Source organism: Saccopteryx leptura, chromosome 12 (assembly GCF_036850995.1).
Source record: "Saccopteryx leptura isolate mSacLep1 chromosome 12, mSacLep1_pri_phased_curated, whole genome shotgun sequence".
NCBI classification, from domain to species: Eukaryota; Metazoa; Chordata; class Mammalia; order Chiroptera; family Emballonuridae; genus Saccopteryx; species Saccopteryx leptura.
This window is the reverse complement of record NC_089514.1, coordinates 31843196-31857484: the sequence shown is the minus strand read 5'-3', so window position 1 is coordinate 31857484 and position 14289 is coordinate 31843196. Positions and strand designations below refer to the sequence as shown.

Sequence of the window (14289 nt, the reverse complement as noted above, 5' to 3'; positions counted from 1 at the left end):
CCACCACCGACCAGCCCAGTGCCAGTGCAGTTGATCCAGAGCGATGCTGACGCCAGCCTTGCGGCAGCTTGCTTTATTTCTGGTTTCTGCTTCCATCTGTTTTGCAAGCAGGGACAAGGAAAGGCTTAAGCAAATTCCATTGCCTTTTGTCACTTTTCCTTTCCAAAATTTGCTCCGATTTCCCATTACTCATTATCCCAAATGGACCCCACTTTTCTCTTTTCCCAAGCTTCACCAGTTGCCTGCACATCTCCGTTCTTACAAACTCAAGTTGCTGTTTCTTTTTATTCCACTCAAGTTGTTTCTTTCTCTTTCTTTCTTTCTTTCTTTCTTTCTTTCTTTCTTTCTTTCTTTCTTTCTTTCTTTCTTTCTTTCTTTCCTTCTTTCTTTCTTTCTTTCTTTCTTTCTTTCTTTCTTTCTTTCTTTCTTTCTTTCTTTTTCTTTCTTTTTTTCTTTTTTAGTGAGGTGGGGAGGCAGAAATAGACTCCCGCATGCACCCCGACTGGAATCCACCCAGAAAGCCCAGGAGGGGGTGATGCTCTGCCCATCTGGGGCCCTTGCTCCGTTGCAACTGGAGCCACTTTTTTAGCACCTGAGGCAGAGGCCATGGAGTCATCCTCAGCTCCCGGTGCCAACTTGTTCTAATTGAGAGCCATGGCTACAGGACAGGAGGAGAAGAGTGATAGAGAAAAGTGAGAGGGAGAGTGTGAGGGGTAGAGAAGCAGAAGGTCACTTCTCCTGTGTGCCCTGACCAGGAATTGATGCTTTACTGCTGAGCCAACAAGCCAGGGCCCAAGTTGCTGTTTCTTGACTTGGGTTCATCTGCACCTCTTGTACTCAGCCTGCTGGCTCCCTGACATGGGTCTCCCTGGATTATTGTGGTTAAATGTGGTAATATAGGGCATGAAGATCATGGTACTTGTTACTCAACCACCCAGTATCTCAGAGAACATCTCGTATCACACCACATGCCCACATAGCTGTTATGCATTCTTGAAATGAAAGAATCTCGTTTTGCTCAACTTTGTACTCTGATGCCTTACAGGGTGCCTAGCACAGATTAAATATTCAACACATAGTTGAAAAATGAAGACAGATTGTGATCATGAATGGCAGAGATTGATTATTGTGATTGTTATTATTTCAAAAATCTTTGCCGTCACCACATGAGCAGAATTAGGTTCCATAGGAACACAGTCTGCTTCTGAACTGTGTGTGTTTGTCTTAGGGTGACTACAGGTTCTTGATCACCTTCTTAAGGTGATGACTGGAAGTGTGAGCATTTTTTTCATTGTTTTGTATTCTTTAGTGCTTTTCTTGCCTTCTGTTGCTCTGCCATCTACTTGAGATACATAATATATTCAACATAGTTGCTTACAAATAGTATGCAAATGGGTACTCATGACATTTGTGGTTAGTTGTTTTTTTTTTAACTTTATCCTAGGAATTTGGGTCACAGGATGTTCTTCATTTTTCAGTGTTTCTATTTTTTTAGTTTCCAGTTGAGAACACAAAAAAGACAAATATAACCATTGGAGATCGCCAAGGGTCTTCTCCAGAACTGTTTTACATGAAAAAGCTTCTGACACCATCACTACCAGCAGCACCGTGACCATTAAAATTGAAATTAAATCTCTTTCAGATAATTTTTTCCAAGAATTCGCCTTGATGATAATCCTCTATTTCATATGCTCCCAGACATGGCTTTGAAAAGGGAAAGTGCAAAGCACGATTTCACTTAGTATGCAAATGTCAGTTTTGTAGAAATAGGATTGTGCTGGTGGTGAAATTAATTGTGACATTTCAGGAGGAGTTTTACAAGAAAAGAAGATTAACACGTTGAGTCTTCAGTGGCTGTCTTCCCTGAGGTAGATAGCGTGAGACAAAATGAAATCTTCGTGCGCCCAAGGTCAGGGGAGGAATGTTTATGGAGTCCGTAGAAATTTGAGGAGAGCGCGTCTCTGAGGGTTTATGGCAGCCTATTTTTTTTTTTCTCAGAGTGGGCATGAAGATCCACTATCTTCTAAATTGGAAGTCATGATGGTGGTTCTTTTTGGTTCTCTTGTTTATTTATCTTTTGTTTACTTAAGAAACTTTTACAGAAAATGTGTTGCTTATTCTGAAGTTGCTGTTATTCTTCAGACCAGAAGGGACTATAATATTATATTTCTTCAAATATTTATATATACATGATTGCAGGAATCAAAGGAGGACAAAAACGCCCAGACAACTTGATGAAGGAAGTAGGATTTATTCAGCCGGTGGGGCAGCGTGACCCCAACAGAAGCGACCAAAACATGTGCTCCCCGAAGTTAGATTTCTTCCATCGTATATACCTTTATGGCTTAAGCTTTCAGGTGACAGCTGCCTGATTTCTATGACTTCTGTTTGCAGGCCTACGTGACTTTCTTTCTTAGGGAGTGGAAGGGGAGAGGAAGCCAGAGGGTCTGTCCTTGATAACCCTATCACTCACTTTTTTTTTGTATTTTTCTGAAGCTGGAAATGGGGAGAGACAGTCAGACAGACTCCCGCATGCGGGCGATGCTCTGCCCCTCCGGGGCGTCGCTCTGTTGGGACCAGAGCCACTCTAGTGCCTGGGGCAGAGGCCAAGGAGCCATCCCCAGCGCCCGAGCCATCTTTGCTCCAATGGAGCCTTGACTGCGGGAGGGGAAGAGAGAGACAGAGAGGAAGGAGGGGGGGGGTGGAGAAGCAAATGGGCGCTTCTCCTATGTGCCCTGGCCAGGAATCGAACCCGGGTCCCCCTCACGCCAGGCCGACGCTCTACCGCTGAGCCAACCGGCCAGGGCACACTCACTCTTCTTATTGGAACTGCAGTTCATTTCAAGGAACTGATAACCAGCAAGGTCCACACTCGTGGTTTATTTTTCAAGCACTTCTGTCTGGCCTGGTTCCCACAGTCAGGAACACTGAGGTCACAGGCTGGAGTGTAAGACCCCAGACATTTCAGCCCTCCTCTCCTCTGCATTCTTCTGGTTTCTCCTCCTTCAACGTAAAAGCGGAAGATTTCATAGAGAGGGAGACCAGATCTAACCCAACTTGTTTCTTTGATTCTTTGACATAGGTGAAGTAAGATAACCTGTTCTTGCCCAAAGCTGAATTTCCTTTCCAATGACTTTTGCAATGATAACACAGAAAAGATATTTTTATAGACTCATGGTTCTTTTCTTTCTCTCCAAGGACGCCAACATGTCTGACAAAAGTGATTTAAAGGCTGAGCTGGAGCGCAAAAAACAGCGCTTAGCACAGATAAGAGAAGAAAAGAAACGGAAGGAAGAGGAGAGGAAAAAGAAAGAGGTAAATACCAGGTGTTGGGGTGTTTGGGGAGGGAAGGAAAATACCTTGATTCTGTGGGGCCGGTCCTATTGATAAAGAGGACCCTCTAAAAGAATCTTTTATAATACCTGATATGCGCTGTAGAAATAGCCCACATCATGTACAAAAACCAGAAGCTAAAGGTATTTTTCAATAGTTTTCCAGGAAGGAACCTTTGTATAGTATAATATGCTTGCGTGTATAGAAACCAGAGCTGCTCCCTTAAGAGTTTCTTTCTTTAAGGAGAAAGAGAATGTATTTTGATGCCTCACAATCTAAATAAGTGTTGTTTCATACTCTAAGATTTGGGAGACCAAGGTAACAGATTATAACAGTTCTTTTCCAACAAGTAAAGCATATTTGCAGTTGCACATTAGCCTTCCGGTCTATTGTATCCCTCCGTTCCATTACACTGCGATTGATGCCCCAGTTTACTTGACCTTGACAGTGTGCACAATGTTTTTCCTTTGGAGATCTTTGCTGTTATACATGCGATCTTCAAAGCGGAGGTGAGAATTGACAAGGAATGGCTATTCATTTACATGCAAAGCCAGGAAAAGTATTAAGTTATTATGCCTCCTTTCCTTTGAATGTCAACACTGACTATAGTTTTAAAGCACCTGTTATCCTTTACTAATAACCGGTTTCCTTTTAAACTGACATTCTGATATCCAACTTGAATTTCACACAATTACCACAAAACACAAGACGATGGGGGAAAATCTGGTTCCGAATTATGCTGTCTGCTTCATCTCTCGTTTTGCCCTGATTGAGACGGCCGCCCTTTCTGTTTCTGCAGCGAGCGGTGTTGCCTGGTGGAGAGTTGGTTCGAGGCGCAGCCGACGGAGCCCTGGGAGACCCGGGGCGGCAGGTGCGGGGCGTGTGGGACACCTGGGTTGTAGGCGCTCCTGGGCCTCTACCTAGTTCTGGACTTAGTGTCACATAGCCTCACTTTCCTCATTTCCAAACGGGCAGGCTGGTGTGAGCCCCTGATGTCCTGGCCCTGCTCCTGGGACTCCCCTGGTAATACAGTCATGGTCTCCCATCTCAAAGTTTTTCATTTGAAAGATCCAAATGGGGCCAGATTTTGGGTTTCGCTGGACTGGTCATCCTTAAGGTCAGGCCGGGCTGTAAATCCTGTCCCTCCACAATGCATCCCCCCCCAGAAAGTGTTTTTCTCAGGAAGACTTGGTTCATCTGAGCAGCTGATCTGTACCCACAGACGACAGGACGCTCAGTGGTTATGCGCACAGGGCTGGGGAACCCGGCTCTGCCCCCCCCGCCCCAGCACAGCCTTGAGCGGGCATGGGGCCTCTCAGAAACTTTCCCTCTGTGAATGGCGATCCAGTGGTGCCTTCCTCAGGAGTTCTGTGTGCTCCCAGGAGATCCCGGGGGTCAGTGAAAGGTGCCGAGCTGTTACTCTGACCCCGAGATCAGTGACCAGAGTAGGGAGGGGCATGCAGTCCATAGACCAGACACACACATTCATCAGGATCACTGTTGAGGCCGTTTTCTAAAAATGCCACATTATTGGAAGGGTCTTACAATTCAAGGTCTCTGGTTTCCTGGGATTATAGCATTTTGTTGCTGCAAGAGACCTGGAAATAATCTACTCTTTTTCAAATGCTCTTAACGTCCAGAGACCTGAGCCTTCTAGGTACCTTCCCTTTATCTCTAGGCTCAGTCTGCCCTGCCCCTCCCCTCCCCCCCTTCCAACCAGTTGCCCAAAGCAGAAATCTGGGGTCATTTTTCACCACCCATCCCCCCATGTACAATATCATCAGGCCCTAGACAGGCACGACACTTTCTCCTTGACTTTCTTTCTTCCTGAAGTCCACATTTCCCAAGCTCAGCTCTTACCTGTGTCACCTGTGGGCCCTGCTCCCTTCTGACTGGGAGCCTGTAAATAATCTCCTGTCTGTACTTGACTGTCCTTCTTCCCTCTGTTGTCCTTCACCTAGCTGGTAACTACATGCCTTTCAGTTTGCATCTCAGATGTCGCTTCCTCCAGGAAGCCTTCTATGATGCCTGTCTGCATCCACGACTAAGTTAGACCTGCAGCCCCTCGTCCACATCAGCAAGCCGTGCAGCACAGCGCGTTATATATGCCCTCTCACCTGTGTTTCTCTCCTGATAGAGTGCAGGCTTTTCAGGGCAGCGCTGGAAGTTTTTCATCCTTGAATCAATGTAGACTTTCAGTGAAGGATTACGCAGGGGTGGGCAAAAGTAGATTTACCCTTGTAAGTAGGCAAAACCGAGTTTATTCTTGTGCTATTTATTCATTATTGTACTACTGATTTATAGTATAACCGTACAAGTGAATGAACGAATGCAGAAACCGTGAGAGCAGGCCAGAGGTGCTGCTCACTGACATCCTTCCCCTGCATCTGGGATCATTTCCTGGGAAGTTTCTGACCCTGAGTCTGTGGAGTGCTCCAGTCACGTGGCCGCTGTCATAGACTCCTGAAAATTTTCTCGTTTTTATGTTGTTCATAGAGACCTAGAAATCACTTTAAGCTTACCAGTTTGATTGTTAACGTCATGTAGGCTTATGTTGTAAATAAAACAAATTTAGAATAAAAAGGAAACAGAATGGTCTTTTATGCTAATCTGAATAACCATTTTTTGCCATGACTGAACACTAGTGTGAATTAGGACCACCCAGGGTGCCTGTCTCCACAGAATCCAGAAAACCGTGTGCACGTATAAAATTACCGCTCTCCGCTCCCTGGGATGTCAACTGCTTTCTTGATGGTGGTATTACGGATGAAATCTGATTTTAAAATAAATATAGTGGCCGCCATTTAAGGCACAGACCCAATTTCATGAAACATTGGCTTTAATGCAATGAGGTATTCTTAATGGGGCCACCCTGAAGTTTGTCCCGTCCCTGGCCTTCTGCCGAATTGCCGCAAGGTGGGATGGACAGAGGTTTCCTGGCCTGTCCTCACTTGTTCCTCTGGTAACCACGGAGCTGTCTTTGGAAAAGTGACTGATAATTATCAGCTGACAAGTTTTCTTTGTCTGATTTTTCTCTCTAGGCCTCAGCTGTAATTACGCCTCACAAACAGAAATACCATTCATTGGAAAGACATCATTAGCATATTTTTAATTACGAGTACTACAAAATCTCTTTGTTGAGTCATTAAAATATATTAGAATTTTGTAGTATTATATAGAAAAAAATGGAAAGTTTTATGCTGAAGGTACTTGGTGTAATGACTTGGATAAGGTAACTCTTTATTTCATTTAAAGTGCTAATTAGTAACAGATAGAAACTGCTTCTATTTTCAGTAAGCCCTAGTAACCTAATATTACATTTTTCATGGTCTGTTTTGAGTGTTCTTAGCTTTTCTAAGCTTCTGTTATGTCTAGGTGGACATTTGCCCTTTTTAATATATGTCATTATATTCTCTGTGTCCTTAAGAATTAAAAAAGGTGGAAAGGCAGGGAATGAGTTGTAGAGACATCTTGTATTGTGGAAGTGATATTCTGTAGGTGAAATTCAGGTGTACTTTTTTTGCACAATGTATGGTTGTGCATGTTGACCTGTGATGTACCCTGTAGTATGTTTCTTGAATGCTTATGATTAATGTTAGAATACATTTTGAAAGAATTGATTCTGTGCCTTTCTGCATAAGACATACATGACAGAAAGTTGTAGATAATATGCCCTAAATTTTTTCAGAAGGAAAAGATTAGGTAGATCTTTTTCTGTTCACTCTATATAAGCTGCATTAGAGCTTAGTTTTTATTACCATTGTCACTCTGTCACTCTGTTGTCCTTCAGTAAGTTTTTGTTGAAAGAATGAGGGAAATTTAAAGTTTTTTTTTCATCTTAGAGTATAGAAATGGCTTTGTTATGAGCATGAGGTCACTGGCAGTTTAGATGACTCGTAACGGTGGTATTGTGAAGGGCTTTCTGAATGGGGTACAGTTGCTGGAAATTGGCCTGAATGATGTATTATTCTAAGATTCCATAGCTATAGAATAACATTTAGCAGAGGCAGGTGTTCATTCATTCATTCAACACATTTTTTAAATTGAGCATCTACTAGGTGTCAGGCCCAAACTAGACATGAGGTTATAGCGGTGAACAAAACCAACGTGTATCAGCTTCCAGTCAAGCTGATGGTCCAGCTATGACTTAACTCTCCACTGTTGAACTGATTGTACAATTCCATATTGGCTTCCTAAGGTGAATTTTGCTTATCTTAGTGTTTTTGTTTGTGTTTCAGTAGCTGCCATGGTAATTCCCTTTGCTTTCATTTCCCCCTTTTCCTGCCAGCCTTCTAACTTTGTGAGATGTGAATGTTGACGTATAACCTCACTCTGCAAGGTCCCTTTTTTCATTACGTCTACCTTTGCCTCTGTTGTACACATACACTTTAAAACTCGCTTCAGTAATTTAAATGTTAACATCGGAAAAGAATGTGAACTGTGTTATCTTCACTGGTAGAGATTAAACTGCCATTTCAGAATTTTGGGTTACGTGAGACTCCCTAAAATCATCCTGTCCTCTCATTAGCTCCTATCAACCCCCATAATGATGGATAGACTTCAAAAATATGAGTGCATTCTAAGTGTGAGGCAAAGAATAACAGAAGCACTGAGTTCAGCACTATGTGCGAAGATGCATTTTGCTTCTAATCATGGTGTAGGTCACAGTCTGGGAGTAAGTTAAAAATTGCATAAACTCTTTCTGCTGTAGATGCCAGGATGTAAATCAAGCTCACTGCTCTGCAGTGTCCCCCGCACTCCTGAAGGAGGCGATGTGCTTGTTAGGGTGTCCAACTTGCCCCAGGAGGAAGGTGTGTCTGATAACTAGATGACTGGTTTTTGGCAAGCTTTATGACAGCTTCACTTCTCTAAACTCACAAAGCTTTGTCCGGAGGTAGCCGCACATCAGATAGGATGTGGTCATGTCTCAGATGTGGGCAAATGCCCAGTCTTAAGAAGTCACTGTGTTATGAAGAAGGAAAAAAGACCTGCATGTTGACTTCTGCCAGGATCCCACCACTGACCTTCCTTCACCTGTATTTTGACTTGTCACCATCCTACAACACAAACTGGGCATAGGATCCGACTAAAAGAGGCTCACACAAGATGAGATTTTTAGACAGAATTTGGGAAGGGAAGTCCTCTTAAATGATTTTTTGTTTTCTACGTGATAATGTTCTCTTTGAGTTAATATGTCTAATGAAAGCCTATGAAAGTCAGAAGTAACAAATAACAAGACATACATTAATATTGTATATGTGCCTTAAAAATTTTTAGCCCGTTTTATTTTAAACTGTGGTAAGCTTAGATTGCTGGTACAAATAGTATATTTTACAATGACAGATTTTCATAGCTAATTTTACTTTTTAGCCAGAGTCCAGTAATTCCTTCTTTTTTTTTTTTTTTTTTTTTGTATTTTTCTGAAGCTGGAAACGGGGAGAGACAGTCAGACAGATTCCCGCATGCGCCCGACCAGGATCCACCCGGCACGCCCACCAGGGGCAACGCTCTGTCCACCAGGGGGCGATGCTCTGCCCCTCTGGGGCGTTGCTCTGCCGCGACCAGAGCCACTCTAGCGCCTGGGGCAGAGGCCAAGGAGCCATCCCCAGCGCCCGGGCCATCTTTGCTCCAATGGAGCCTTGGCTGCAGGAGGGGAAGAGAGAGACAGAGAGGAAGGGGGGGGGGTTGGAGAAGCAAATGGGCGCTTCTCCTATGTGCCCTGGCCGGGAATCGAACCCGGGTCCCCCGCACGCCAGGCGGACACTCTACCGCTGAGCCAACCGGCCAGGGCCCCTTCTTTACATAATCTCAAACATGGGGGGGATGAATATTACCAACACATAATCATCAAGAACCAGTAGTATGTGTTCCCTGAAGGGACCAGGAGGTATAAAGAAAAGCAGACAGAATTTAAAAAATTAATAATTTGCCTGATGGTTTCTTCCAAGCCTGGTGCGAGAGATAGGAAAAAGCCCTCAACCCGAAGAGAAAGCCTGGGTCAGTAATTATTATTATTTTTAAAAAAAAAATTTTTTTTATTTGACAGAGACAGAGAGAGACTCAGAGAGAGGGGTAGATAGGGACAGACAGACAGGAAGAGAGAGAGAGATGAGAAGCATCAATTCTTCATTGCAGCACCTTAGTTATTCATTGATTGTTTTCTCATATGTGCCCTGACCCAGAGGCTACAGCAGCCCGAGCAGCCCCTTGCTCAAGCCAGTGACCTTGGGCTCAAGCTGGTGCGCTTCAGTTGGAGACCGCGAGGTTTTGAACCTGGGTCCTCCGCACCCCAGTCCTCCGCTCTATCCACTGCGCCACCGCCTGGTCAGGCTGGGTCAGTAATTATTAAATGCAACGGTTAGTCTGTTCTTTTTTTTTCATCCTTTATATACATGATTATATCTATTGCGGGTTTTTGCCTGGTCTTCACTGCCATGCACCTACCAGTTCCAGTTTCAGCCAGAAAAAGCACACATTTAGATCTGTTATGAACTTTTCTCACCGGCATCTACTTTTTAAAGGCTGATATGCAGCAGAAGAAAGAACCTGTGCAGGACGACTCGGACCTGGATCGCAAACGCCGAGAGACGGAGGCTCTGCTGCAAAGCATCGGTATCTCCCCGGAGCCCCCACTAGGTACTTGAACGTGCTTTCTGTTCCTCTTCCCTTCAGTTTGACTTGCATGGGATATACCATGTCCAGCGTTTACTATTCTTTTATGGCTTCCTTAATTTTTATTTTTTTTAAGAAATGCCGTAGCTTACGGTTCAGGCGTACGTATTTCTTTTTGGAATTGAAGGGGCTGGAAAGAGAAGGGAGAGCAGGTTGTAGGGTTGTTACCACTGTGCTGCTTATTGACTGATTATGTGGTCAACCCTCCCCACTGTGTCACTATAGTATTAGATTATTTTACGCTTGTTAAAAATGAGTCGCCACATGATAAATACAAGCCATATTGACATTATTTTCTTAAATTGTTCTTCATTTCCATTGCTGAATTTCAACCTCTCTCTGCCAACCTAAATACTGTGAATCTGGTTATGAATTTCATAACCACCACAGACATAGATATTCCATAATGAAAATAGAATGCTCAGTGGGAAATTAGAAGGAAAACTTAACATGGTGACAGATTAACAGCTAATTAACAAGTTTAAATTTGACTCTATTATATATCTTGGTTTTATTGCTAATTGGCATTTTCACTATAATACCCCTCCTCCAACTCATTCATTCCTAGTTAATTATCCATGATCTCATTTTATCACATGGGTTTGGATATTGAACTATTTGTTTTATTTGTGTTAAAGCTAACCGGTACAAATTGTGTTTATTCTGTCACTTAACTATGTATTTCTCATGTGATAAGTTACTTTATTTTTCTTTCTCCATTTGCTTTTCTTACATTTCAGAGTAATCTTAGGGTGTCTGTAAAACTACGTAATATCCAACATAGTTTAAAAAAAAACTTTTAAGATAATACATATAAATAAATACAGTACTAGGTCTCTTTTTTAAAATGATCTGTTTTCTTTTAATTCTGTCATTGGCTTTTGTATTAAAATAATTTTTCACTGATTTTCATAGTTACTTAAACTAAGAATAAAAATTATCCCATGTACAATAAGTAACAAATATTTATACCAGTGTAAATAAGAAAAGGAGCAATATATAAGCCTACAAATTATTAAGTTGCTCCATATAATTTAGTATGTATGCACCAAACTAAAACACCATGAAAAAGCATTTTTTTCAACCTCAATTTGTAGCAGCTAAAAATCATGTCTGACAATGATTATCATAAGCCCCAATAAGACATTGATTATTCGTTAAGCTTCTTATGGTGTGGAAGATTTGACTTGTGGGGTATTTGACTGATAGACTTTTTCTGAGGAGATTGACAAACTTTTTTATACCTAGTTGACATGTGATATAAATGAGACATTCTGTAATCAATCATATTTTTTTCCTCAAAAGAGCTTTGGAAATTCTGCTGCAATATGAACAAACTCTGGTTAAACACAATAGCAGCATGTCCTATTCTTCTCTACCCCACATAAAGCCAGCAATTAAACTTTAAGGAAAAGACAGTTAAAAATCCCTAAACCCTGCCCAAGTTCTGAACTGTCCCTGCATCCCTGCCAGCAGGCCTCGGCAAGGGTGGACCTCGTTTAGAGTTTTCATCTATTTCTCTGGTTTACTCCCTGACTTACTGCAGAAGATAATCAGTGAATTAATTGTGGGACCACATGAAAACTCCTAGTGTCTTGACAGGTCTGCCATTGTGTTATAAGATTTGGACAAAACAGTTAAACCCTTTATGCTACTAAATAAATAAAAGGAAATTGCACATGATTGAAACCAAATGGGAATCTGCACTCATGGACTGAAATTTCCTCCTGCCCACATGGCTTCCTTGGCATGTGATGTCGAGAACCCATTGAATTCGTCTGGCCTAGTGCTGTCTGGTCTATTTGGTGCAACTTCTATCTGAAGGCCATTTAGCTGGTACCTGACGAATACGCGGGGGGGGGGAGGGGGGGGGACACACACATTTGCATTTTCCTTAGCTTTCTACTTTCATTATCCTTCCTCTCAGGTTTTCGGCTCACACTGACCTTGACCTTTGAACTTGTTTCTCCTGTCTTCAGAATGGCAGTGTGCGGGCACAGGCAGTGCCATCTAGACAAGAGCTTCCGGAGGCAGAGGGACACAAGTCCCAGACACAGTAAACAGAACAGTGGGATGAAACCATTAATTAACTGTCAAAATAAAGCATCCTGGCATTTTCCTTTGTTTTGAAAGAAATTTCTAACTGACTGGGTTTAGCCTTTGCCCTCACTCTGTCCCTTAGTCTATATTAGCCAGTGCAGTCTATGGTCCAGGGACGATATGTCCCTCCCAATGCAGACGTACAACAGACTTTTCTCATCCTTCTTGACCATTTAAATGATCCAGAATCACTTATTACATAATCTTGTAAAGTTTTATAGACACTCCATTTTATTTTTTTAGTAGGTCACATCTATACTAACAAAATAAAGTGGAGAATTAGAATTAACTGGGTAGTTCATACGAGAGAGCTGTTTGACTCGAATTATCTGGATAATTAGTTTGATTCTCCATTTTACTTTGTTAAGGAGGACATGGCCTTAGAGTCCCTAAGTCAAGTCTGTCTAAATTCATTTCAAATTTTAATTTCCAAAATATAAAAAATTCACTTGACTTTCTTCCTTTTCTTTCCTTTTTCTTTTTTCTTTTTCACACCCCATCTCAAACTCTCCTGACCACACGACCACTTTGATTTGGGCCCATTTGTTTTGATTTCTCTGACTCTGTCTTCTCCAGTGCAGTCGCTGCATTTTTTAACATGGGATACCTGTTATTTTCATTATTTAGTCCCAACCCCTATGTCTCCCTCCTCGAAATCAGTGAGCACTCCCAGTGAAGCTGGAAGCCAAGACTCAGGAGACCTGGGACCAATCACAAGGTAAGAATCATCCCTTTACAAAGGCCATATGGGATGTCAGTAGTACCAAAAAAAAAAAAGAAGAAAAAGAAAAAAGAGGCCTAAAAACCATCCTCCTTCCTTGTACACTGTGAAATGCGCATGCATCTGCATGTGTGTCAGTCATTTTATGTTTAACTCTATGGTGGCTTGCTATTTTAGTGGTATAGTAATGATGTTCAACACTAGAAATCTTAAACTTATATACTATAATCCTGTGTGGGTGGGCTAATTGACACCTGTGTGTTGTTTAAGAAACATAAAATATTCGTTAGGTTGTGCTTAAAAGAAAGCAAGGAAGGACCAAAGACAAATGGGATATATATCTGGGTTCTCATTGCCTTACTTTGGTGTTGGTTTCCAGGAAAGTCTTTGTGAAGAGAACACAGAGTTTGATTTTTCAAACATCTCTTTGGTTTCTTACTAGTGTGGACTAATTTGAGAACTTAGTCCCCAAAGTATTTCTTTTTATTTATTTATTTATTTATTTATTTATTTATTTTATTTTTTTTTCAGAGACAGAGAGAGAGTCAGAGAGAGGGATAGATAGGAACGAAGAGATGAGAAGCATCAATCATCAGTTTTTCATTGCACATTGCAACACCTTAGTTGTTCATTGATTGCTTTCTCATATGTGCCTTGACTGCGGGCCTTCAGCAGACCGAGAAACCCCTTGCTGGACCCAGCGACCTTGAGTCCAAGCTGGTGAGCTTTTTGCTCAAACCAGATGAGCCCATGCTCAAGCTGGCGACCTCGGGGTCTTGAACCTGGGTCCTCGGCATCCCAGTCCAATGCTCTATCCACTGCGCCACCACCTGGTCAGGCCCAAAGTATTTCTATTGTTACTACTAATTATGATGATCATCACTGTTGACTGCTCTGTTTTGTGAGTCAGTTGCAAATTTTTATTACATTATAGTTGCTCAAAGATTATGCAAATTCTAAAAGCAGATATAGACATTCTGTAATTTGACCCCTGAAAGAATGTCCATAAGGTAAAGATGTGAAGAGAGAGAGGTGAGGGTCATTGATATACATGGAGTCATGGCAACTTTCTTTCTTTCTTTTTTTTTTCTTTCTTTTTTTTTTTTACTTAAGTGAGAAGCAGGGAGGCAGAGAAACAGACTCCCCCGCATGTGCCTGATCAGGATCCACCCAGCATGCCCACTAGGGGGCGATGCTCTGCCCATCTGGGGCATTGCTCTGTTGCAACCAGAGCTAATCTAGTGCCTGGGGCGGAGGCCATGGAGCCATCCTCAGCGCCCTGGCCAACTTTCCTCCAATGGAACCTTGGCTGTAGGAGGGGAAGAGAAAGATAGAGAGGAAGGAGAAGGAGAAGGGGGGAGAAGCATATGGGCACTTCTCCTGTGTGCCTTGGCCGGGAATTGAACTGAGATTTCCACACACCAGGCTGACGCTCTACCACTGAGCCAATTGGCCAAGGCAAT

The 14289-nt window shown here is 42.4% G+C and overlaps 1 protein-coding gene across 9 annotated transcripts in view; it reads left to right on the top strand.

The window, feature by feature from the left end:
* The window catches only part of DYNC1I1 (dynein cytoplasmic 1 intermediate chain 1), a 332370-nt gene that overhangs the window by 41770 nt on the left and 276311 nt on the right, over nt 1-14289 (top strand). For 3 of the 9 annotated variants that reach the window (XM_066353884.1, XM_066353880.1, XM_066353881.1), the window contains exons 2-5: nt 3199-3315; nt 4133-4204; nt 9855-9969; nt 12682-12823. In XM_066353884.1, the coding sequence (XP_066209981.1) occupies nt 3208-3315; nt 4133-4204; nt 9855-9969; nt 12682-12823 (437 nt within the window). In that variant the 5' untranslated portion in view covers nt 3199-3207. The remainder of the gene's footprint in view (nt 1-3198; nt 3316-4132; nt 4205-9854; nt 9970-12681; nt 12824-14289) is intronic. The other 6 variants (XM_066353883.1, XM_066353886.1, XM_066353888.1 and 3 more) reach the window with 3 other exon arrangements.